The following is a 26,220-nucleotide window of genomic DNA, read 5'->3' as shown; positions in this document are numbered from 1 at the left end:
AATTATCCCCACTCTTTGTTTCTCCACACTGGGGTCAGTCCCAATCTATGTGGATAAATGAGCTCTTAACTGCATCTCCATCAGGAGCTCTCGGAAACTACTTTGTGTTGTCTTTAGGTGTGTGTCTCTCAAGCTATTTTGTTGTGTTGTGGTTTCTCACAGCTGTCAGCAGAGGACACTCAAGAAGCAGTTCTGTGTTAAAGAGGTGGGGCAGGAACTTGCAGCCCAGTTTCGTCCCCAGTATTAAAGTATATTAAGTTCACTGCAGTTGATGATTGATCAGCACTTCTATTGAAAGAGTCCTTCAATAATACACCTGCGAGACAGTCCAACTCTCTAATTAAAACCACCTGGAGTGCTATTTTAAAAACCCACATTGTACTATTTTGCAATCCACTTTTGCAGTTAGGAACATAGGAACAGATATAGGCCATTCAGTCCCTTGAGCCTGTACAACCATTCTATTGGATCACGGCTGATCTGTACCTCAACTCCAATTACCTGCCTTTGCCCCATATCAATTGATACCCTTACCTAACAAAAATCTAGTGGAGTCCTGTAGCTCAGTGGTTAGAGCACTCACTTTGCAAGTGAGAGACCTGAGTTCAATTCCAGGCAAAGCGAAACCTTGGGCAAGTTTCCTTACTCCACACAGAGCCTAATAATAATCCCTCCAAAACAAAACAATAATTGGTCATTTTCATTCTACAACTGTTTGTGGGACATTGCTGTGCGCAATTGGCTGCCGCGTTCGCCCACAAATATACAGTCAATTCACTTTACAATATATTCTGTGAAGCGGTTTGGGACATCCTCCCGACGTGAAAAGCGCTATATCAAATGCAAGGATTATTATTATATTATTATTATCCACCTCAAGTTTTGAAAATGTCAATGGATCCAGCATCCAAAACCTTTTGGGTTAGAGAGTTTCAGATTTCACTACACTTTGTGTGAAAAAATGCTTCCTGATTTCATTTCTAATTGGCCTAGTTCTAATATTACGATTATGCCCCCTTGTTTCTGGATTCCCCAACCAGAGGAAATAGTTTCTCTATATCTACACTATCGAATCCCTTTATTATTTTAAAAACCTCAATTAGATCACCCCTCCTCCTTCTAAACTCAAGGGAATACAGACCAAGTTCATGCAACCTGTCCTCATAATTTAACCCTTTAAGCCCTGGTATAATCCTGGTGAATCTGTGCTGTACCCCCTCTTCAAGCTTCCTGAGGTGCGGTACCCAAAACTGAACGCAGTATTCCAGTTTCTTAATAAACCTTGTTGTGTAACACATGGGCAGTGGTTTCTAACAACATTACGTTGTAGTGTTCAATCATTGAGAATGTTCTTCTAGTGGAGCTGATATAATTTGTATAAAAGAGGGCCTTGCCAGTACATTTAGTTCTGAGTTTTCATGTGCACAATCATTTCTGTGGCGGTATCTGACAACCCAAGAATGTTACCCAAAGATTATTAACAATAATAATCCTTGTATTTGGGATAGCGCCTTATTACATCATTAAAACTTCTCAAAGCATCCACTGTATCCTTCACAGGATTTACTGCAAAATGCGTGCCTGCATATTTGTAGACTAAGGAAATAATGTGGTTATAGATTTCTGTGTGGCTTGCACTGAAATCGTTTCTACCCCCAGGCACATAGCACTGCAGGCTTCATGCTGGTCATGGGAACATGTTGTTGATGTAGTAAATCATGTGCCACAGCAATATTCTGAGTTTATATTAACTGGTGACTAACTCACATCACGGATTAGTCTGGGAGTAGGACTCTTATATACAAATGTCGATTTGCTGAAGTTCATGAATTATCCAGCAATACACACTACTATGGAGTCAGCCAGGAATCATGTGCAAATTGATGTCTGAAAACATACAACACTGATGGCATAAGCTAAACTTATCTTGCAAAAATTAAGCATACTGGCACTCAAAGTCCATTATTGTCAAAAAGAGGACACCAAAATGAATAAAACACTGCATTGGGGATCTCCCAGTATCTTGGTGGTTACAATCATATAGACAGAAATTTATAGTGTCTGAAGTAGAAATGTCTGTCTATGAAACTTTATAGTGCCTCAGGTTCACAAGTCAGTGTAGTGAAAGTTTTTGTGGACAATCCAACAGTTTTTCACACTAGCCAGGTCCTGGTTGATAAATGTTCAATTCATCTGGAAGATTGTTGGCCAGGACATCAAGAAAAAAATACCTTTCTCCTATTTCAATAGTGCCATGGAATCTTCAATGTCCACCTTAATAGGCAGACCTCAGTTTGACCTCTCGACCAAATGTAACACTTTCAACCTCATCCTAATGTAATAATAATAATAATAATCCTTGCATTTGATATAGCGCTTTTCACGTCGGGAGGACGTCCCAAAGCGCTTCACAGAACACACTGTAAAGTGAATTGACTGTATATTTGTGGGCGAACGCGGCAGCCAATTGCGCACAGCAATGTCCCACAAACAGTCGTAGATTGAAAATGACCAATTTATTATTGTTTTTGGTTTTGGAGGGATTATTATTAGGTGTGTGGAGTAAGGAAACTTGCCCAAGGTTTCGCGCTGCCTGGGATTGAACTCAGGTCTCTCGCTTGCAAAGCGAGTGCTCTAACCACTGAGCTACAGGACTCCACAATGTACAAGAATATCAGAGTAGATCATGAAATCAAGTCACACTGTGGGTTGTGGCTTGAACCCACAGCCTTCACACCCAAAGTGTGACCAACTGAGCCAAGCAAGTAAACCCTGTCTTATCCTGAGCCATACAAATTATGAAGGGGCCAATGTGCCAGCTAGCCTGTACTGGGTTTACTCATCTCAGTGCACTTAGGTCAATACAGCTACAAACTGGTGTTGATCCCAAAGAGGTTCTGATCCATTGAAAAGCTTATTGGAGAATGGATACTGTGTGAATACAGATTGCTAATGTAGTTGATGACATAGCTAGGACTACATTATGTATATCCACAACACCTTGCAGATTTCACTGGATGTTTGGGAGGGGCAGAAAACATAAAGATAGCTGCCCTTTATACCAGCTCCTGTAACCAATGGTACAGCACTGCTTAGAAGCGCTGCTGATTAAATATACCAAAACTGAATGCGAGATCGATCTGACCAGGTTAGACCATGTCTCATGGAACAGTGTAAGTAGTCAAGGCTCCTCTATAATCTACCACCATCAGCTGTTGCCTAAATAAGTGCTGTTATGTGTGATGGAATTCTCTTGCATTATCTGATCTCTGTCTACAATATGGTAAAGAGGGGAACAAGCTTCTAAATGGTGAGTCACCAACGTTTTAACCAAAGTTGGTAAGATGGAGGCCCTCCTGCTTGAATCTTGGCAGCGCCTACATACCTCAGCCGCTGACATTATCACTATTCATGGCTGTACTCTTTACCTCATCAAGCCAATACAAAACCTTGGTGTCCTTTTTGACCCGCAGCTATCCTTCAAACCCCACATTTGTGCCGTGACTTGTTCCGCCTTTCCTCACCCCCGCAACATTGCCCACCTCCGCCATTGCCTCTCACCGCAGGCTGCTGAGACCAATCCACGCTTTCATCACATCCCAACTTGACTCCGCCAACGGCCTGGTTGCTGGACTTCCCAACTCTTCTCTCCACAAGCTACAGATTAGTCAAAACTCTGCAGCTCATGTCCTCTCCGACACCAGGCTCCGCGAACCAATCACCCTCTTCTTGCCCATCTTCACTGGCTCGCCATCCCTCAGGGAGAATCGAGTAAAAAACCCTTGTTCTTACCTTTGAAGCCCTCCATGGTCTTGCCCCCTCCTATCTCTCCAACCTCCTACCCCAAATCAGCCTTTCCGCTCCCTCAGGTTGGTGGATACCAACCTCCTTCAGATCCCCTGGACTTTCCACCCCATCATTGGTCAACAGGCATTCAGCATCTCTTGTCCCACACTCTGTAACTCTATCCCACAATCCCTCTGCCTCACCCCTTGATGAGAGCATTGACATCATGGCCTTAACGGAAACCTGGCTCACCCCAGGCGACATCTTCCCCCTCACAGAGGCCACACCACCCGGCTACACCTCCCACCACATCCCTCGCCCCAACCGCCGTGGCGGTGGTGTAGCCCTTATCTCAAGGACACCACTTGCCCTATCCCCCTACTCCTCTGGCTCTTTCCCCTCTTTCGAGCACCTCACCCTCTCCCACCCCTCCTTCCTCTCACTCAAAATCCTCCTCCTCTACCGGCCCCCTAAAACCTCTCCCACCTTCATCTCCGATATTTCGACACTTCTTACATCTCTCTGCCCCTGCTCTGATCGCCTCATCATCCTGGGCGACTTCAACCCCCTCCTGCTCCATCTCCTCAGATTTCTCTTCCCTGCTCTCCTCGCTCAACCTCTCCCTCCACATCAACTCCCCCACTCACAGTCACGGCCACCCACTCGATTTGGTGATCACCCGGGGCCTCAGTGTCTCGGATGTCACTATCACCGACAAGGCCGTCTCCGACCACCACTTCATCTCCTTCACCACCTCCACCCCCTCCCCACCTCCACCAGACCCACCACCATCTTCTACCGCCCCTGGAAGAAGTTACCCCCACAATCCCTAACCGCTGCCTTGGAGTCCTCTGAACTCCTCTCCCTCTGGCCTTCAACCCTCACTGACCCCTCTTCTCCTCTCACCCTCCTCCACAACACCCTCTCCTCCACACTCGACACTCTTGCCCCCATCACCTCTCGTACTGTCTCCTACTCTCGCTCCTCCCCCTGGTTCACCACCCACCTCCGCTCACTGAAGAGCCAGGTGCGGGCCGCTGAACGCACCTGCGTCAAATCTGGCCTAACGGTCCACCGACAAATCTGGCTGAACTTCCTCAAAATCTACCACTCCACTCGGCCAAGTCATCCTTCTACTCCAGGATAATCCTGGAGGCGAAGAACAACCCCAGGCTACTGTTTTCTACCACATCCCGACTCCTCCGTCCCCCCCGCCACCCCGCGCAGGTCATCTCCTCCAACCTTCACTGCGAGGAGATGCTGGATTTCCTTGAATCCAAAATCAAGGGAATCCGCTCCGCGGTCACTTCCCCTCCAACATCCACCCACCCCCACCCCCTCCCTCCCACACTCCGACTCCTACCCATCCTCCCCTACACATTTTCGTACCCGTTTCCCCACCCTCTGTCACCAAACTCATCCTATCCCTGAAACCCACCACCTGCTCCCTTGACCCCATCCCCACTCCACTCCTTATCTCCCAGCTCCACCTCCTTGCCCCACATATCACAGACATCGTCAACCTGTCCCTCTCCTCTGGCTCTGTTCCCATTCCCTTAAAAACTGCCACCATCACTCCCACCTTGAAAAAACCCTCCCTTGATGCGTCGCAGCTATCAAGCTACCGGCCCATCTCCAACCTCCCCTTCCTGTCCAAGGTCCTGGAACGAGTTGTCGCCTCCCAGCTGCGCTCTTTCCTCTCCACCCATTCATTATTCGAACCCCTTCAGTCAGGTTTCCGTGCTGCCCATAGCACACAAACCGCCCTGGTCAAGGTCACCAATGACATCCTGACCATCTGCGACCAGGGCTCCCTCTGCCTCCTCACCCTCATCGACCTATCGGCAGCATTCGATACGGTCGACCACGCTATCCTCCTCCACCGCTTGTCCTCCCACCTCAACCTTCAAGGCCCTGTCCTTGAGTGGTTTAGTTCGTACCTTTCCCACGGTTTATACTTTGTTTCCACGAATGGCTTTTCCTCCACCCCCCGCACTGTCTCGTGTGGTGTCCCTCAGGGCTCTGTCCTCGGTCCCCTCCTCTTCACCCTCTATATGCTCCCCCTTGGTGACATCATCCGCAGACATGGGGTTAACTTCCACATGTATGCGGATGACACCCAACTCTACCTTTCCTCCTCTACCCTCAACTCCACGACCACCGATGTCCTGACAGCTGCCTGTCCGACATCGAGTCCTGGACGAGAGACAACTTTCTTCAGCTCAACGTGCGTAAAACTGAGGCCCTCCTGATTGGCTCACGTCAGCGCCTCCGCACCTCAGGCGCTGACAGCATCGGAAAGCAAGGCTGCACTCTCCACCTCTCAAAGCCAGTCAGGAACCTCGGGTTCTGTTCGACCCTGAGCTGTCCTTTCTCCCTCACATCCGCACCACAACTGGCACCGCCTTCCATCACCTCCGGAACATCGCCAGACTACGGCACTACCTCACCCCTCACGCTGCTGAAACCTGGTCCACGCCTTTATCACCTCAAGGCTGGACTATGGGAACTCTCTCCTCGCCGGCCTTCCCGCCACCTCCCTCCACAAGCTGCAGGTCATTCAGAACTCTGCAGCTCGTGTACTGTCCCGCACCAGGCTTCGGGACCACATCACTCCCACCCTCGCTCGCCTCCACTGGCTCCCCATCCCCCAGAGGATCGAATTCAAGATCCTCATCCTCACCTACAAGGCCATTCACGGCCTTGCTCCCTCCTACCTCTCCGACCTACTATCCCCCTACCTACCTGCCCGTACCCTCCGTTCCTCTGGCTCCGGTCTGCTCCACATCCCTTGCCCCAACCGCCCTCCCATCGGTGGCCGGGCCTTCAGCCTCTCAGCCCCGAGGCTCTGGAACTCTATCCCCCAGTGCCTTCGCCGCCTCCTCCCTTTCCTCCTTCAAGACCGGTCTCAAGATCTTTCTCTTTGACCGTGCCTTCAGCTCCCCTCTCGACTCTCTACCCCCTCCTCGCTCCCTCCCTTCCCTCCCCTCACCCTGACCATTTCCCCCCTGCTCGGGTCCTGACCCAACTTTACAGCGCCTTGGGACGTCCTCCCGACGTGAAAGGCGCTCAATAAATGGAATCGTGTTATTGTTGCTGTTGTTGTTGTTTGGCCAAGCCCTGACTGTCCATCACCCTGGGACGTCTTTCTGATGTGAAGGGTGCTATACAAGTGCAATTTGTTGTTGCTGAGTCAGAAGGTTGTGAATTCAAGCCCCATTTTGGGACTTTGAACTCATAGTCAGGGCTGGCAGTGCTGGGGAAGTGCTGCATTGTTGACAGTGTCGTCCTTCGGATGAGATATTACACAGAGTCTGCCTGTCTGGATGCACATTAAAGATGTATTTCGAAAAGAGAAGGAAGTTTCTCCCAGTGTCCTGGCCAATGAATCCACAAATAAAATTGTTCGCTCAAATTGGCTGCTGGCTTAGAGCCTGAGTCACTCCCGGCCATTGTTGGCCGTTGACCCGGTCATCCCTCCTCTTCACTAGTGGCAATGGGAGGCTTTCATATCAGAAGAATGTGACTCTTCCCCCCCCACCCCGTCCCCCCGCCATCCCGCAATATTTCATTTCCTGTGTCCTGTGTAGGACTGGAAAGAACGTGACATTTTAGTAGGAAAACTGACATTTATTGCCGATGACTTCACTCTGGCTTTGTGACAAGTCCTGTAAGTGGGAGTTGTCTGACTGCCAGCAAGAAATACTGAACTCAAACACTTAGCAAAATTAAACTACTCAGTTTATTTGACTGAGCAAAGCAAAACGTTATTAAGGCTGTGTTTACACTCACACCGAGAGAAGTGATCCAGCTCACTCCAGCTCCAATCAAAGGACATAGTGCCCATTACAAGACATGTCGTAGAATAGGGACAGGAGTAGCCATTTTGCCCATTGAGTCTGTCCATGGATTTCATCAGGATCTACGTGGCCAAACCTGGATTTGAGTGCACAGCACAACACCTACAGAGGGATTAAGAGTCCTACCTGGAGTTGTCTTGGAAGCGCATCCTGACGGCAGGTTGAATTTAGTGGGGCTCTGCACAGTCCGTACTGCCTGCCTTTGGCGTCTCAGCTCGTCTTCTCGCTCCTGGGCTGCTCTGATTTCCTGCTCAATCATTGACAGTGTTTTCTGTTTGCGGGAGCGCAGCTTGAAGGGTCCGGTCTGTGCGATGACTTCAGGTTCCTGCGGGTGGCTGACAAACACATTATTTTTGGAATAATCTGGCGGTTGCAGGTAGTTAGCGTTGTCGCTGAAAGGGCTGAATTCTGGCCGGTACAGCGAGGGCTGCGACACAGCGTTGGTCTCCGTGACGCTGCTCTGCTCAGCTGCCTCAGGAAGCTGGAAGCAACTCTTCTCCTCGTGCTCTGGCAGCTCCTGCAGTGGACTCTTTGGTGTGCAGTTTTTATGCTCCTGCAGTGGAGCTGCTGTTTGTGGTTGGTTTGATGCCGGAGCCTGGGCTTTACACGCAGAATTGAGGTCCATTCTCTGTTCCACTAGCACTGGCTGGTTCTGGGACACATCTTCTGTATGATTGTTTGTGTGGTTTTCCTGTGCAAGAGCAAGCTGAATTGCGTTCTGCACCACAATTTCTGCCTGATACTGGAGCTGCTGATCTGAATCCAATGCGAGCGAGTAGGGCTGACCGTACAACCCATTGTCACTGCACTTCAAAATCCCTTCTCTCTTATAAGTGCTTTCCTCTTTATCCGCATAAAAGCCATGTTCCCTGTCAACAGGGTTTATGGCTTGGGGTGTTGCTGGCTGTGAAAACTCTTGTGAGCCTCCCAGCGAGTGGTCCAGGGAAACATTCATGGTTTCATTTGAAGCCCCACTGTCACTGATATTGTCAATACTAAAGTCATTGGAAAGGGTTTCCAGCACTGTCGTGTCCTGGGATCGGAGGGATAGATCATCCAAGCCAGAATCCAGTTCCTCTGGAGGTACAGGAATACTAACAGATGTTGAATAATGGTCAGAAATATCATTGTCATCATCATCATTTAGAACCGTCAACACAGCCCTTACTCTGGTAAATCCTTCGTCGTCTACCAATCTGTTGCTGACTGTATCATGTGTTGCATTGACAGTGATGCACTGGTCGGGGGAGATTCGGAGTCTTTGCCCCACGTCCCACTCTTCCTTCTGTGGTGTAGATTGTGGTGATACAGAAATCCTTTCAATTCCAGATTCTTGCCCCTCTTCAGGTACAAAACTGACTTTGCAAGCTTTGACCACAGTTACTTCAGTTGCTTCTATTTGCACTGCCTCCCTTTGGAGAGGGGCTGACTCACTTACTGTAACCGAAGCCACATTCCTTCCCTTCTTGGGCGGTTCTGACATCTTTACCACCGGCTTTATAGAGACCCCTTTAGTGGTTAATGGTCGCTTGTGCATGTACTGTGTACTGGGCTGAGACGTATTCTCCATCATTAAAAACTGTCTTCTGGCTGCAGAAAAGTCTATCTGTTCTGTGACAATGTCCTCTCGGTTGATATTGATAGGCTCGGGTGCTACAAACACGTGGTGTTTGTGTTTGGGAGACACCGGGGACAGACCTCCATCCTGCTTCTTCTGCTTACGTTCCGCGTACTTCTTGTGCGATTCAAGCTTATCCGGATCTAGATGGGCCTCCATTGGCTTCTCTTGCGGGGGATTCCACTTTGCTGCAATACTCGGGTTCTTCTTCACGGCCTGACTTCTAATGACTTCCTGCCTCGCTCGTTCCAGTTCTGCTATTTCATCGGATGCTCTGGTTTTCTTAATCTTGTAGGTTTCCTTTCCATCGTCGTCGTCAAAAAGCTTGGAGGGTTTTTTGTCTTCATGATAGGCTCGGAGCTCAAACTTGGCTTCTTTTTTCAGGGTGATCATTGCCACCTCTCCATCCTTCGAAAACCTCCTGGAGCTGTCTATCTGCTGCTCCTTTGCCACATTGTTCAACTCAGGGCTAGTTTCCACCTTCCTGGTACTTGGAGAATGTCCATTAGACTTAACCTCATCCGCCTTCTCCATGTGGATGAAAGCTGGCTCTTTTCTGACAACGGTTATGACATTGCTGGCAGCTGACACTGGACTATCTGACGTCACACTAACAGATGGATCGTGCCCATCCACTGCGATTGAAACTGGCTCGCAAGGTGCCGCTGTGTTTGAGCCATTCTCCACCACGGACTCGCAGCAGTTAGATTCTAGAACTTCATCCAGATACCTGATCTCTTTGGCCACATCGCTGTCCAAGGATTCATCTCGACTCTGAATGCCATTTCGCCCTTTGTTAACAAAGTGATCGGTTTGGTTACCTCCAACAGCAGGCTCTGTTACAGTGACCTTTGGGGTGATGACGGTAACACTCTTTGATCCCTGAAGCTGCTCTTCGATCTCCATTTTATTTTCTTCTCCAGGAATTACAGGAAGAGTGTTTGGTGGATCTGCTTGTTTCCTGCTCTTTTCTTTTCTCAGTTCAGTGGCATTCTCTAGGAGCCTGGGCGCAGATTTCTGAGAGAGAAGAATGGGGAGATGACCATTAAGGAAGGCTTCTTAATGAATTCCAGTCAATTCACTTTACAGTACATTTTGTGAAGCACTTTGAGACGTCTGAATGACGTGATAAGGCACTATATCAAATGCAAGGATTATTATTATTTATACTATTAGCCCAGATATTCTACAACTCTGCTGCACTGCAAAGGTGAACCAATTCATTCACACTTTTTTACTGATATTCGCAATATTTCTCACACTCAGATACCAATCTCAAAATATTTCAATACATCTCTGATATATGTCTTTTATAACTGAGATACAGATATTTAAAACTTCATTGACTGCTAAGCGAACATCCGACCCCTACAGATACAATACAATTTACATATTCAGACAGAGTGGCAGATGGTTCTTGACACGACCCCACTCCTTACGTGCATGTGTGAACACTGGATGTGGTCAGGATCAGATCTGGTTTTGATGCCTCCGCACCATGTTTCCCCCACTCACCCACGCACACACAACCCTGTCAAATATCTTGCCAATACACTCACTGTCAACTCTTGCATATAAATAAATGTCAATTGGGCAAAATATTGAAGAAGCTATACTTCCTGAAAACGTAAAAGGAATCGAGTGCTTTCAAGAGAGAAATAAATTTATGAAAAGGGTTCAAAGTTGCAATTTTCTTAACCACATTCCATTCCTTAATCATTGCTGGAAATAAATGTGGAACATCACAGATATAAGAGTTGAAAACACGCTCTTACCAAACACCACACTTTAGATTTTACCCATCAGATGGGTTGTTACACATGAAGTCTATTTTGCCTGCCTTAATCACATTCCATTCCTTACTCATTGCTAGAAATAAATGAGGAAATTCACAGACATAAGAGTTGAAGACATGTCCTTAACAAAAATTCACACTAAGTCTTTACCCAGCAGATGAATTATTAAACACAAAGTCTCTTTGCATGCTCAGGTGGACGTTAAAGAACCCGTGGCACTAGTTAAAAAGAGAAGAGTGTTTCTCATGATGTCCTTGCCAGGTATCACCGAGATACGTGATTGGTCATTCACTTCATGATTGTGGAACTTGCAGTGCGCAAATTGTGCTTTTGTCGGCAAATGCGTTCTTCAGTCACTACACTTAACAGCAATTACTTGTGAAATATTCTGAGGCATTTTGACATTAATATCAAAGATAAGTACAGTATCATTATTCAAATTTGACCTCCTTGCTTCCACCAACAACATCCCCTGTCTGGCACCAGCTGCATAGAAACAAATGACTCTTGTAGACAATTTTTCACCTCAGTCTCCATCTACCCCAATATGCTTCTTCAGTTCAATATTCAAAGGGGTTAATTGTTTCAGTGTTCACTGTTGGGAATCAATTCCACTTATCCATTACTCTATGGGGAACACCAATTCTTGTCTCCAGTTTACATGAGGCTATTTCATTTCAAGCTCCTGCCCTCTGGTTCTCCAAATGCCATTTGTGATGTGGTACTGATAGATAGGACACTAATAAATTGCACTGAGGTTACTGGAGTGATTCCAAGAAGCCTGTTATACAAGCATGTGGAGATTAAAACAAAGCTATTTGTAGGGCCTGTGAACCCTTAATCTCATTGAAGGATGTAGCATCTGATCTGATATTGAAGCCAGGAAGTTTATTTCGGTAGAGCGAATGCCTGCGTACTGATCACGATATATTTTGAAAAAATGCGGCATTCTCAAACTGCAAGTCGCTGCATTTATTGTGGCTTTCGGGCTGCACCTAAAAGTTGTGCAATTTACTTCGTCCTCCTGTTCTGGTGGACGTTAACAACCCCATGGCACTATTCGAAAAGAGAAGGGAGTTTCACCCTGGCAAACAATCCCCTAATTAAAATTGGCCGCTCACTTCATGACTGTTTATGGGACATTGCTGTGGACAAGCTGGCTGCTGTGTTCTCCCACAAAATACACAATCAATTCACTTTACAATATATCCTGTGAAACTCTTTGAGACCTCTCAATGATGTGGTAATTGTTATATCAAACGCAAGTATTATTATTATGACAAACTCTGACTCCCACAAACGTAGGCAACAGCCGTTTCACTTTACAACCTTTGGCTAGACATTTGGGGCATTTTCTTGGCTGAAAAAAAGAGCTTGAATTAAGTTCAGAAAGCAAAATGCTGTTTGCAAAATTGTTTCAGAATTGCAATATTCTGCATTTTCTAAGTGAATTTCACCAAGAAAAAAAATCAAAAGCGATTAAAAAAATCTCTTTATATTCACTCCTGAACCTGCTGATACAAAATAATAAAAATAACAATACTCCTTGCTTTTGATATAGCGCCTTATCACGTCTTCGAAACATCTTAAAGTGCTTCACAAAATTTACTGTAAAGTGAATTGACTGTATCTTTGGTGGGTAAAACGCGGTAGCCAATTGTGCACAGCAGTGTTTCACAAACAGTCATGGATTGAGTGACCAAATTATTATTTTTAAAAATATATATATTTTTTAAGCAATTATTACCCCCAGAAAAGCGATCCGCCAATCGACTAATAAGTGGGTTCCTACTTATTGCTAGGTAAACAGAGATGTTTAATTCCAGGCAGGGCGAAACCTTGGGCAAGTTTCCTTACTCCACACAGAGCCTAATAATAATCCCTCCAAAAACCAAAAACAATAATAAATTGGTCATTTTCAATCTACGACTGTTTGTGGGACATTGCTGTGCGCAATTGGCTGCCGCGTTCGCCCACAAAAAGTCAATTCACTTTACAGTGTGTTCTGTGAAGCGCTTTGGGATGTCCTCCCGACGTGAAAAGCGCTATATCAAATGCAAGGATTATTATTATTATTATTATGTGCGGAGTAAGAAAACTTGCCCAACATTTCACCCTACCCAGGAATCGAACCCAGATCCTCTTGCTTGTGAGGTGTGTGTTCCAACCACTGAGCTGCAGGACTCCACGAGAGTAATGAAAGACAGGTTTGGATCATAATTTTCAGTCATGTGACAATAATCAGATTATTTTAACCCTCTCCCTCTGTGTGTGTGTTGACTATACCTCGTGCTGGTCAGGAAAGGGATCCAGAAGTTAGAGTGGACAAATTATAATAGCAGAAAATGTTGCTTCAATAAACCAAAAGGCAAATAAGATAATACTAGAGATTGCATTAATAGTTCAAATCAAAAGAAGTCACTTTGTTTCTGTATCTGGTTGTAAACTAATCTTAGAAAGGATATTAAAGTCCTTGAGATATACTCAGATGAGCAGACAAACGGAGGGTACGGGCAGGTAGGTAGGGGGATAGTAGGTTGGAGAGGTAGGAGGGAGCAAGGCCATGAATGGCCTTGTAGGTGAGGATGAGGATCTTGAATTCGATCCTCTGGGGGATGGGGAGCCAGTGGAGGCGAGCGAGGGTGGGAGTGATGTGGTCCCGAAGCCTGGTGCGGGACAGTACACGAGCTGCAGAGTTCTGAATGACCTGCAGCTTGTGGAGGGAGGTGGCGGGAAGGCCGGCGAGGAGAGAGTTCCCATAGTCCATCCTTGAGGTGATAAAGGCGTGGACCAGGGTTTCAGCAGCGTGAGGGGTGAGGTAGTGCCATAGTCTGGCGATGTTTCGGAGGCGATGAAAGGCGGTGCCAGTTGTGGTGCGGATATGAAGGAGAAAAGACAGCTCAGGGTCGCACTTTGAGAGGTGGAGAGTGCAGCCTTGGATGCTGATGCTGTCAGCGCCTGAGGTGCGGAGGCGCTGACGTGAGCCAATCAGGAGGGCCTCAGTTTTACGCACGTTGAACTGAAGAAAGTTGTCTCTCGTCCAGGACTCGATGTCGGACAGGCAGCTGTCAGGACATCGGTGGTCGTGGAGTTGAGGGTAGAGGAGGAAAGGTAGAGTTGGGTGTCATCCACATACATGTGGAAGTTAACCCCATGTCTGCGGATGATGTCACCAAGGGGGAGCAGCCTAGGGGCTGAGAGGCTGAAGGCCCGGCCACTGATGGTAGGGCGGTTGGGGCGGGGGATGTGGAGCAGACCGGAGCCAGAAAAACGGAGGGTATGGGCAGGTAAGTAGGGAGATAGTAGATCGGAGAGGTAGGAGGGAGCGAGGCCGTGAATGGCCTTGTAGGTGAGGATGAGGATCTTGAATTCGATCCTCTGGGTTTGGGGAGCCAATGAGCAAGGGTGGGAGTGATAGCCAGTGGAGGCGAGGGAGGGTGGGAGTGATATCAGTCTTCTTCTTGGGATCCATCGCATTAAATACAAGTGTAACTTTAAATGGATGGAATTGGTCTGCCCCTAATCCCTGCCTCAAGTCCTACCATCAAATCTCACTTGAAGACCTATCGTGCCTGTGGTGACACTTCCCCACTCACACACCTTGCTCAGGTCCAACCCCACCATGGTACAACACTCTGAGACACTATCCTGGTGAAGGGTGCTATATAAATGCAAGTTGTTGTGAAGGTTCAAATTATTCACGGTTTATAGTTAGAATCCTAAATTTCCCAATATTAGTGTCTGTATGTAACATGCAATCATATAACTTGAACAGTATTTTCTCTCAAGTCAAGAAAGTCTTTAAATATTGTTATAATTCTGTTTAAATAAATTCTATATATATATGAGTCCTGTGTTCCAAGAAAAGGCACAATACAGTATCTGTTGCAAGCTGCTATATTTTTTTTCACTGAGTCATTTCAGTTTCCATTTTTGGACAAAAGTAGAATAAAATCTGAGATATATTTAGCAATTTTTCTAACTAAAAATAACAAAGTACTCATAAAATTGTCCCCAAGGAGCTAAAGGATAATTGAAAAAAAAACAACAGGGTTAATGACTATAGCTTAGGCTGGAGGGGATAGTAAAATAGATTTGAACGTCGTGATCTAGCGAGACCAAACTGTAAATGTAACTTTAGAGTAAGTGGTTCAGTAAGTCCCCATGCATCAACAGTAGAGGTGCTGTATTATTACAGTATAAACCAACCAGTTCAACTTGCTTCAGTGCAGCGTGAGTTCGCTTCCAACACTGCACCGTGAACCTGCACTATATTAGAAGTTCAGTACACTATTTGTAGGAAGTGGTATCAGCAGTGACTTGACAACCCCGAGCAATTGACTGACAGTCATTCTTTATGTGCCTCATTATAACATGGGTATACGTTTATGGACTTAAATCGCCACGTTATAACGGGGTCAGTCTGTAATGTAGATGTACACAATCACCTCCACTTGACAATAATTATCCATAAATACAGACATTTATAGGCACTATATCAAATGCAAAGATTATTTGTACTATTATATATATATAATGAAATCCATGAAGTCAACCAGACTGAATAGGTATACATACCAGTGTCCTTTAAATCATTTAGCAAAATGCAGGTTGCAATTCCCAGCCCGCATAACCTTGAGACGAAAGATCATGAATCAAGTTGCTCAGTTTACATTTCAAACAATAACCTTGACTTGTTCCAATATTATTGTCACCTAATGTGTGGCTATCACGAGATGTTAAAAAATTGGCTATAAAATCTGTTTGCTTGTGAAACATTCTCAAATTCAGTCTCAATGTGGAAGCCAGTTCTTTTTACACGCTGCTGCAAATTAGTTTCTAAATTCAGCGGGAATTTGAAATAGTTAATTTTTCTAAGCCCAAATGGCCTCACAGGCTAAGATAAAGTGGAATTTGGGGTCTTGAGCGTCCTTGGTTCTGAGACTTAGCAGCCTGTAGTACCAGCTGCCCATTTGTGTTCAAGATAACTGATTCTTAAATTTGTTAAGAATGCCTGTGGCATCACGACCACCACATTACCAACAAGGGCACCTTCCATACAGATAGGTCAGTTGGTACTTCACAAGAGACCTCAATTAGTACCCAAAAGCTCATGAATTTTAGTAATCAGCTAAGCACACTATAAACACAGATTTTCAGCACAGGAAGCTGTTTGGGCAAGTCTGTGCCACCGCTGCCCATCTTTCTAAGAATCAGCATTGAGTTGTTGCAATGGAATGCAGTGCCTAAAAGAATGATGGAAGCAGATTCATAATAACTTTCAAAAGGGAATTGGTAAGGTACTTTAAAAGGAAAAATTTGGAAGGCTATGGGGAAAGATTGCGGTAATGGGACTAATTGGACAGCTCTTTCAAAAAGCCAGTACAGGCACGATGGGCCGGATGGCATCCTTCTGTGTTGTAAGATTCTATCATTCTATAACAATATAAACAGGATTTGACACACACTCGTTCAGAAAGTCAGGGCCTGTTCACTCTACCCTTTTCCTCCTTTCCATTCTTATTGTTATGCCAATGCGACAAGGTTTGGTTCTGGGAGCACCAATACCTCTACCGTGCCTCACCCAAGCACCATTTTATGCCCTCCTTTGCCTGTGCAGCTCACATGCACATTCGGTGGTAACTTGCTTCAGTTGGTAGCACTCTTGCTCAGGAGCTCAGTGAACACTGGTATACTTCATGTTCCTCGATCAATCTGCCCCACCATCAATGCATTATCCTTCAGCCACTTTGTCCCCATTCTCTGGACCTCCATCCTGAGTCCTCCTGACTTGTCCCCTCCCTCCCCACCTTTAAAGCCCACTTGAAGAATTATTTTTAATGTTCTTTTTGTCATCTTTTGCCCCATTCCCATCTCCAGCTTGGGCTTCCCAGTCAGTTGTATAAAGCACTTTGAGATGTTCTGACGTGAAAGATCTGTGTAAGTTGTTATTGTTGCGGCTTCAAGCTGCACACTGGTACTTTGATCTCACAGTCCAGGCTAACACTCCAGTGCAGTACTGGGGGTGCACAGCATTGTTGTAGGTGCCGTGCTTCAGATCACATGCTAAACCAAACCACAGACTGCCTGACAGAACTTTAAAGTCCCTAATGTTGATTTAAAAGAACCTATTGCACTATTCGAAATGAGAAGGGAGTTTCTACCAGGGTTCTAGGTAGCCCAGTGAGCAGGGAATCTTTGATACCAAGTGCAAATAATGTTATGCTGCATAAACCACGAGATTGATATCTGTTGGGGGAGGGGGCTTCTAAAAGCCTTTTCATAAAGGGTAGAATCAACAACTTGCATTTGTATAGATCCCCTCACGCAGTGTCCCAGAGCGCTTGACAGTGGCGGAGCACGACGCCGAGCTGAGAGAGGTGACCATAGGCACAGTCGATGAAGAAGATCTTCAGACATAATCTGAAGATGATAGAGGAAGAGTGTTCCAGAGTTTCGGGACGTAGTGGCTGAAAGTGCGGCCACCAATGGCCAAATGGAGAGCTCGAGGGACATGCAGGAGGCATCTTATATTTTATTTTACTACTACTAAAGTGTATTTTACTACTAAAGTGTAGTAACGGTGAAGCATTTCTACCATTGGTGGAGTTTGCAGTGGCATTCTTTCAGATGTTACAAACAGAGGGCTAAACCTCCATGGTCAGCGATCAAGTCAGTGAAATCACTGCCTGTGAATAGCACAAAAGTCATCCGCAAATGACAAATTAAGAAAAAAAATTGGTCTTACTTATTTCTGCCATAAAGAACTGCTGCTCCACAAAGCATGGTTTTAGGCAATGTTCTCTCCTGATCTACATTGTATTATGATAATAATAATCCTTACTTTTGATATGGATGATGAACCTTTATAAAACACTGGTTCGGCCTCAGCTAGAGTACTGTGCTCAGTTCTGGGCACCACACTTTAGGAAGGATGTCAAGAAATTGGACAGGGTGCAAAGAAGATTTACCAGGATGGTACCAGCAATGAGGGACTTCATTAATAGAAGTTTTCAAAATAATGATGGGATTCATAATTCTTATGAATTATGGATTTCGATAGGGTGAACAAAGAGAAACTATTTCCACTGGCGGGTGGGTCGGTAACCCGATGACAATGATTTAAAATAGTTGTTAAAAGAAACAGAGGGGAGGTGAGGAGAAATGTTTTCACACAGCGAGTTGTTCGGATCTGGAATGCATTGCCTGAAAGGGTGGTGGAAGCCGAATCGATAACAACTTTCAAGAGAGAAGTAGATAATTATTTGGGGAAGACAAGTTTGCAGGGCTATGGGGAGAGCGCATTGGACTGGGATTGATGTGGGTAGCTCTTTTCAAAGAGCTGGCACAGACATGATGGGCCAAATGGCCTTCTTCTGCGTTGTATAATTCTATGATTCTATGATAGAGCCTATAACGTTAAAATGCTTCACAAAAATTTCTGTGACTGTGTATTTGTAGGCAAGCATAGCAGCCAAAGTGCATGCAACAATTTCCCTTGTTTGTAGGAAATTGTTGCAAAAGCCGATTGTTTAATCTGGGAGATTGTTAGCCAGGACATGAGGAGAAACTCCCTACTCTTTTTTTCGACTAGCACAGGGATACAGTATAATGTCATTAAATATAAACCCTTTGGGGCGTTGCTTAAAGGGAACAAAAACTGAAAGTCAGTCCAATTTGCAAAACTGAGGTTTGCAAGCTTAAAAAACGTGAAAATTTCCATGAAATCATTTGAGTTGCAGTCTGAATCAAAGGATCAGGAAAACCGCAAATTACTAACAAAAGAAATCCTACGAGAACCAGGGATTTTTCGGACAGCATTACTTGGCTAAGGGTCTGCATTCCTGCGCAGGGAAATTTCAAACACTTTGTCATATTTTATTGTTATGTTTAAACTTTTGCCTTGATGTAATCTAAACAGATAAAAGGAAGGGAGCAGGAAGCAGCTGGACACAACAAGAGGGTGATACTGACAGCTTATTTTTGATTCAGAAACCAACATCAAATTGAGACTTCAGGGTGTGGTGTAGTTTTCTCTGGCGACATGTTACAGTATATCCTGTGAAGCGCTTTGAGATGTCTCGACACAGTGATGAGGCACAAGGCAAGAATTGTTATTAACGTGATGACTCCAATGTTAAACTCAATTCTTTTCAAAGACTAGTTTAAATAAAAATACGAAAAGATCCGTGACAAATGTTTTTATTTTTCCTGAAACCAAAACATGCTGAGACATCGCAAAGCACTTCACAGAATATACTGTAAAGTTGATTGACTGTGTATTTTGTGGGCAAAATGTGGCTGCTGGTTTTCAGCCAGAGGTAGCCAACACTAGGGCCCTGCACTGGATACTTGGCTATCCTGTGAACTGAGCCTGACCACAAATTCCCAGGTTCAGCAAAACTATTCCTCCCATCCGTGCAAGCCAGTCCCCTCCACATGGGAAATGTTTGAGATTTAAGCCATCTACATCTACAAAATACACAGTATATCCTTTAAAGCGCTTTGAGATTTTGATAATGTGGAAAAGCATGGATATCAAATGAAAGGATTATTGTTATCATCATTATTATTAACTTATTAACTTCCTCTCTTTCTTTAGTAAAAGTAAAGTACAATTTGCTCTCGTAACCCCAAAGTTAACAGCATTGGTGAGAAGCGGTGCAGCAGGTTACACTCTGCCTAATGCCGTCATGTACTGGAAAATTCAGAGGAGCTGTGCAAACTGATGGTGAGCGCAGTCACAAAAGACATTAGATTTCTTCCCAATAGTTGAATTAAGTAGGCCCAACAGGAAAAACACTTGAAATCAGTCCAATTAAGAAGCTGAAAATCAAACCAGTGGGACTGTAAATATGAGCACTCAACAACAGATCAATCATATTAGGTGTGGAACTAAACAGAAAAATCCAACGATTTACAATGGGAAAGAACCAGTACAGCACTTAGCAGAAAGAATACCAGGAACAGCCTTGACAATATCAGATGGAAGGATTATTATTATTATTACTTCCATCTCATCGTCAGTGGCCACTAATCCCCAAACATAAAATTCCCTTCCAAAATCCCTTTGCCTTATGCTTTCTCTACCTGTTTTCTAAATGATTTTAAAATTTCTTTTTCAACCATACATTTGGTCAACTCTGTTAAACTTGCCCTCATTTCCTCCCAGCTTGGTGATCTCTATCGTCTTAGGGGAATATTTTGAGATGTTCGTCCTACATTCCAGAGTCCCTCCAACTCTCTATCCGCTCCCCTTGTTCAAGGCATGCCTCTCTAACCCTCCGCCCTTCAAAAGGGAGGAGTGAGGGGGTAGCGAGTCGGAGAGATTCCAGAACTCGGTTTAATGTCTCATCTGAAGGATGGCACTTCTGAAGGTTTCCAACTGCAAGAAATGGGCATAACATGGCCTTTAAAGTAATTTTAAAATATTGCATTGGATCCATACACAATCTCGGTTTCACTGAGCCAGTATGAAAACTTGGGAGTCTTGTTTGACCCTCACCTGTCCTTTCTACCCTACACCCGTGCCAGCTCCCGCTCTTCCTTCCCCCACCTCCACAATATCGTCCGGCCTCGTCACTGGCTCTCCCCTCAGACCGCCGAAACCTTAATCCACGCATTTATCGCATCTAGGCTTGACTATGCCAACTCCCTGCTTGTCAACCTTCCCAGCTCTTTCCTCCACAAGATGCAGTTTATCCAGAACTCTACAACTCATGCCCTCTCCCTCACCAGGCTCCATGACCCCATTACCCCCACCCTCGTCCAGCTCCTCTGGCTCCCAATCCCCCAGAGGGAAGAATTCAAAATCTTTGTCCTCACCTTCAAGGCCTTCCATGGCCTTGCTCTTCTCTATCTCTGTGACCTGCTAACCCAACATCAACCTGTCCACTCCCTCTGCTCAGCAGGCCCTCCACGTCCCCCGGCCGGCCCACATCACCATCGGCGGTCGGGCCTTCAGCCTGCCTGCCCCCACCCTTTGGAAGTCCATTCCACAGTCCCTTCACCTTGCTCCATCCCTTGCCTCCTTCAAGGCACGTCTCAAGTCCATCCCTCTTTGACCGCGCCTTCGGCCACCCTCCTGCCCTCCATCCCCTTCCACCCCCCACCCAATCCCAACCCCCTGCTTGGGTCCAAATTCCTGACATTGTCCAGACATGAAAGGCACTAAAGCAATTTAATTAATTATTGTTGTTATTGTTGTACTAATACGTGGAGATTGCATTCCATTAAATAACAACAACAACAAGATTTAGAACAACAACAGGTTTAAAAAGGAAACTAACATAAATCAGTAAAGTATTAGGCTGCCAGAGAGTATCTTCTATGGACCATTGCACTCTCAGTTCATGACCCAATCGCAGTATGTAGTTGTTGGGTAGTTTGTGAACAATCTTACCTTATGAAGTTACATAGCTACAACACCATCGCCCAGTGCCTTTTAGAGAATTGTAGATGATCGCTGATGACAAGCATTTATCAGTTACAACTAAATATTAACATGGGCAAAAGAAATGATACTCCCTAGGTTATAGTAAGGAATTCTCCCCAAAATTCCCATTTCTCCCAAGGTAGGCCATTTGCCACTCACCTTTTCTTCAGGTTGTGAGGGGTAGAGGCACGAGTTGGTTGTGTGTAACAAACTAAAATGCACGCAGTGTAGAAAGTGACCGAGCCTTTGAGTCCTGGGGATCCCCTTCTTGAAGCTAAACTGCACACAGCTGATTTTATCAGTGTAGAGTTTCCTGTTGGTGCTTTACCAATTCAACGGTTTATTTTACAAGCGGTTCAGTGTGATTAGGGGCTTTAACAAATTCAAGTACTGTATTTATAAACGAAGCACTGTAATTTTATTCAGGACTATTGAATCCTGTGCACAACACAAGAGGTAGCTCATATCTGTGTATTTCCCCACCCAGACCCAACTCAGACTGATAAACTAAACTACGTACAGTTTCAATATACTTCAATACATAAAATAACACTTCACACTTACAATATCAATCTACTGATAAGCTATCATAATAATAATTCTTATATTGCATATAGTGTGTTGACAAGTTGCCAAATCGCCTCAAAGGACGTCACAGGCATTTATTGTAGTGACTGTGTATGTTGCAGGCAAATGTGGCAACCAATTTGAATGCAACACAACCAGCCACAAACAGCCATGAAGTGAATGGCCAATTTTATTTGGGATATTGTTGGTCAGGACACCAGGAGAAACTCCCTTCTCTTTTCAAATTGTGCCATGGGATCTTTCAATTCCATCTGAACCACCATAAATAGACTACAGATACCACTTTAGACTTACAGTAGGTACCTTTGAAGTATTCTGTACCTCTAGGTTTCCAAGACCGCACCTCATACACTGTGCAGCATAAGATGGTGACCTCCTAACCCGCTACCATCCTGCTTGCTCCCTCCGCTCAGCGGACTCCGGCCCTGCTTCATATCCCCCGCCTCGCTCGCCCACTATTGCTGGGCGAGCCTTCCGCCACTCTGCCCCCACCCTCTGGAACTCCATCCCACAGTTCCCCCGCCTCTCCCCCTCCCTTGCCACCTTCAAGACCCATCTCAAGACCCTCCTCTTCGACCAGGTTTTTGATTTCCTTGCTTTCCCCCCTGCCCTCCACCTTCCCCGACCCTGACCCCCAGCTCGGGTCCATAACTCTGTCTGACCAGCACCTTGAGACATCCTCCCGAGGTGAAAGGCGCTTTACAAATTTTGTTGTTGTTATTGCTTTACACCACTGTAACACTGAAACTGATTTAACAACACACCCTACCACTTCCTTTTCAGAGCTTTGGAAATGAACAACAACAACATTTCATTTATAGAGAGCCTTTCACATCGGGAGGATATTCCAAGGCGCTGTACAGTTGGGTCAGGACCCGAGCAGGGAGGAAATGGTCAGGGTGAGGGGAGGGATGGGAGGGAGCGAGGAGGGGTAGAGAGTCGAGAGGGGAGCTGAAGGCACGGCTGAAGAGAAAGGTTTTGAGACCGGCCTTGAAGGAGGAAAGGGAGGAGGCAGCGAAGGCACTGGGGGATGGAGTTCCAGAGCCTAGGGGCTGAGAGGCTGAAGGCCCGGCCACCGATGGTAGGGCGGTTGGGGCGGGGATGTGGAGCAGACCGGAGCCAGAGGAACGGAGGGTACGGGCAGGTAGGTAGGAGGATAGTAGGTCGGAGAGGTAGGAGGGAGCAAGGCCGTGAATGGCCTTGTAGGTGAGGATGAGGATCTTGAATTCGATCCTCTGGGGGATGGGGAGCCAGTGGAGGCGAGCGAGGGTGGGAGTGATGTGGTCCCGAAGCCTGGTGCGGGACAGTACACGAGCTGCAGAGTTCTGAATGACCTGCAGCTTGTGGAGGGAGGTGGCGGGAAGGCCGGCGAGGAGAGAGTTCCCATAGTCCAGCCTTGAGGTGACAAAGGCGTGGACCAGGGTTTCAGCAGCGTGAGGGGTGAGGTAGTGCCGTAGACTGGCGATATTTCGGAGGTGATGGAAGGCGGTGCCAGTTGTGGTGCGGATATGAGGAAGAAAGGACAGCTCAGGGACGAACAGAACACCGAGGTTCCTGAGTGGCTTTGAGAGGTGGAGAGTGCAGCCTTGGATGCTGATGCTGTCAGCGCCTGAGGTGCGGAGGCGCTGACGTGAGCCAATCAGGAGGGCCTCAGTTTTGCGCACGTTGAGCTGAAGAAAGTTATCTCTCGTCCAGGACTCGATGTCGGACAGGCAGCTGTCAGGACATCGGTGGTCGTGGAGTTGAAGGTAGAGGAGGAAAGGTAGAGTTGGGTGTCATCCGCACACATGTGGAAGTTAACCCCATGTCTGCGGATGATGTCACCAAGGGGGAGCATATAGAGGGTGAAGAGGAGGGGACCGAGGACAGAGCCCTGAGGGACACCGCACGAGACAGTTAATAGTGTAATAGTGACTGAGCTCTCGTAGGCAAACATTTAGAAGCACTTGTCCGTTTTGAGCTGTGCCACTTGTTGGCTAACCAACACTTAATGAAACACTTAACGTAGTCTTCTAAATGGCTGAAACCTAACATATTTACAAGACAAGAGAAAGACAAAGAGAAGGATGCTTGTGGTTTGATATTCATTGTGTCAGCAAAGTGACAGATTAAACTTGATGTGATATTTCATTTTTTTCCGAAAGAGTCACAACCTATCAGAGGCCCAGGTAGGGAGAGAAATGAGTTACCTCCTGGATTGTGTGCTGGTGGACCCGAAGATATGAACAGAAGTGTTTGGGTTATAAATACTTGCATCTAATATCATATGGAAATGCTGCAAGGGGCTGCATACAATCAGTTACTTTCAAATCGGCAAATGCAGCCTGTAATCTGGACAGGACACAACTATTAAATATAGGCACATTTTTGTGTTTTAGTGATTTATCATGGATCAGGTAGTACTGTACCACAAAATATGCCTACAATGTACACAGTCACTTCACTTTATAATAAATCCTGTGAAATGCTCTGGGACATCCTCCCGATGTTAGAGGCACTATATCAAATGCAAGAATTATTATTTTTAATAATATTATAATGTTGGTCAGAATACTTTGAAACAGTGCTATGGTGAATCCTCACTCATGAGATGAGATAGGTGAGACAATGCCTTGACACCTCTGATAAGTCACTCCCACTGTACTGACTGGTGTGTCAACCTAAGGTGATGAACTGAAGTTGTTGTTCTGTGGTTAGCCAACAAGTGGCACAGCTCAAAACGGACAAGTGCATCTAACTGTCAGCCTACGAGAACTCAGTCACTATTACACGTTATAGTAAACTCCTGTGACCGATCCTGATGTGAAAAGTATAAGGATCATTAAGATTGTTAACAACAACAACAACTTGGATTTATATAGCGCCCTCCACGCCGGATGGCGTCTCAGAGCGTTTCACAGTAACGGATCCTGGGGCTGAGCCAGGGGGAGGGGGAGGAAGGTGACCAAAGGCACGGTCGAAAAGAAAGGTCTTCAGCAGAGACCTGTAAATAGGAAGGGACGGAGCGAGGATAAGGGAGTGAGGAAGGGAGTTCCAGAGCCTTGGAGCATAGTGGCTGAAGGCACAGCCGCTGAGGGTGGAGCGGAGGACTCGGGGTATGAGGATGCCAGACCCGGAGGAATGAAGGCAAAGGGTACTGTTTTGAGGAGAGAGGAGGTCAGAGAGGTAGGGAGGAGTGCAGGGACTTGAATACAAGGGTGAGGATCTTGAAATCGATCCTCTCTGGGACAGGCAGCCAGTGCAGTCTGGCAAGGACTGGAGTAATCGGGGAGCAGAGTTTTGAATGATTTTGATTTTATGGATGGTAGTGGAGGGGAGACCGGAGAGGAGGGCATTAGAGTAGTCCAGCCGAGAGGTGACAAGGCATGGACCAGGGTTTCAGCAGCTTTTGGAGTGAGGTATTGGCGGAGACGGGCGATGCGTTGGAGGTGGAAGAAAGCGGTGTTGGTGAGGGATCGGATGTGGGGGAGGAAGGATAATTGGGGGTCGAACCTGATGCCGAGGTTGCATACAAGTTCAGAGAGTTTTAGGTGGAGGTCGGGTAGGTGGAGGAGGTGAGAGTCGTGAGATTTTAGACATTGACGAGAACCGAAGAGTATTGCTTCCGTCTTGTCAACGTTCAGCTGAAGGAAATTTGCGCTCATCAAGCTGCTGAGATCTGACAGGCAGGCTGACAGAACATCAGGGGACTGGGGTCGCAAAGAGAGGTGGAAAAATAGAGTTGGGTGTCATCTGCATACATGTGGAAGTGTACCCCATGTCTGCGGATGTCATCCCCAAGAGGGTTCATGTAGATCAGAAAGTGGAGGGGGCCAAGGATGGATCCTTGGGGTAGCCCGCAGGTGACTGTGTGAGAGTGGGAGGAGAAGCCGTTTGTGCAGATATACTGCTGGCGGTTTGTGAGGTAGGACTTGAACCAGGCAAGTGCGGTCCCACTGAGGTGGATTACGGAGGAAAGGCGGTGGAGGAGGATGGTGTGATCGACTGTGTCGAACACGGCTGAGAGGTCCAGTAGGACAAGGAGGCAAGAGGGAGCCCTGGTCACAGATAGAGAGGATGTTGTTTGTGACTTTCACAAGCGCAGTCTCTGTACTATGGGCAGGGCGGAAACCGGACTGGAGGCGTTCAAAGAGGGAG

The 26,220-nt window shown here is 46.2% G+C and overlaps 1 protein-coding gene across 4 annotated transcripts in view; it reads right to left on the bottom strand.

Moving 5' to 3' along the window:
• LOC103177720 (A-kinase anchor protein 2) overlaps window positions 1–26,220 on the bottom strand; it is a 99,706-nt gene that overhangs the window by 9,764 nt on the left and 63,722 nt on the right. For all 4 annotated transcript variants that reach the window (XM_007892032.2, XM_007892028.2, XM_007892030.2 and 1 more), the window contains one exon: window positions 7,773–10,281. In XM_007892032.2, coding sequence (XP_007890223.2) covers window positions 7,773–10,170 — 2,398 coding nt within the window. In that variant the 5' untranslated portion in view covers window positions 10,171–10,281. The remainder of the gene's footprint in view (window positions 1–7,772; window positions 10,282–26,220) is intronic.

The sequence above is a fragment of the Callorhinchus milii genome, unplaced genomic scaffold, assembly GCF_018977255.1.
Source record: "Callorhinchus milii isolate IMCB2004 unplaced genomic scaffold, IMCB_Cmil_1.0 Scaffold1, whole genome shotgun sequence".
Classification (NCBI taxonomy): Eukaryota; Metazoa; Chordata; class Chondrichthyes; order Chimaeriformes; family Callorhinchidae; genus Callorhinchus; species Callorhinchus milii.
The sequence above is the reverse complement of the archived record's forward strand: the minus strand, read 5'-3'. Positions and strand labels throughout refer to the sequence as shown.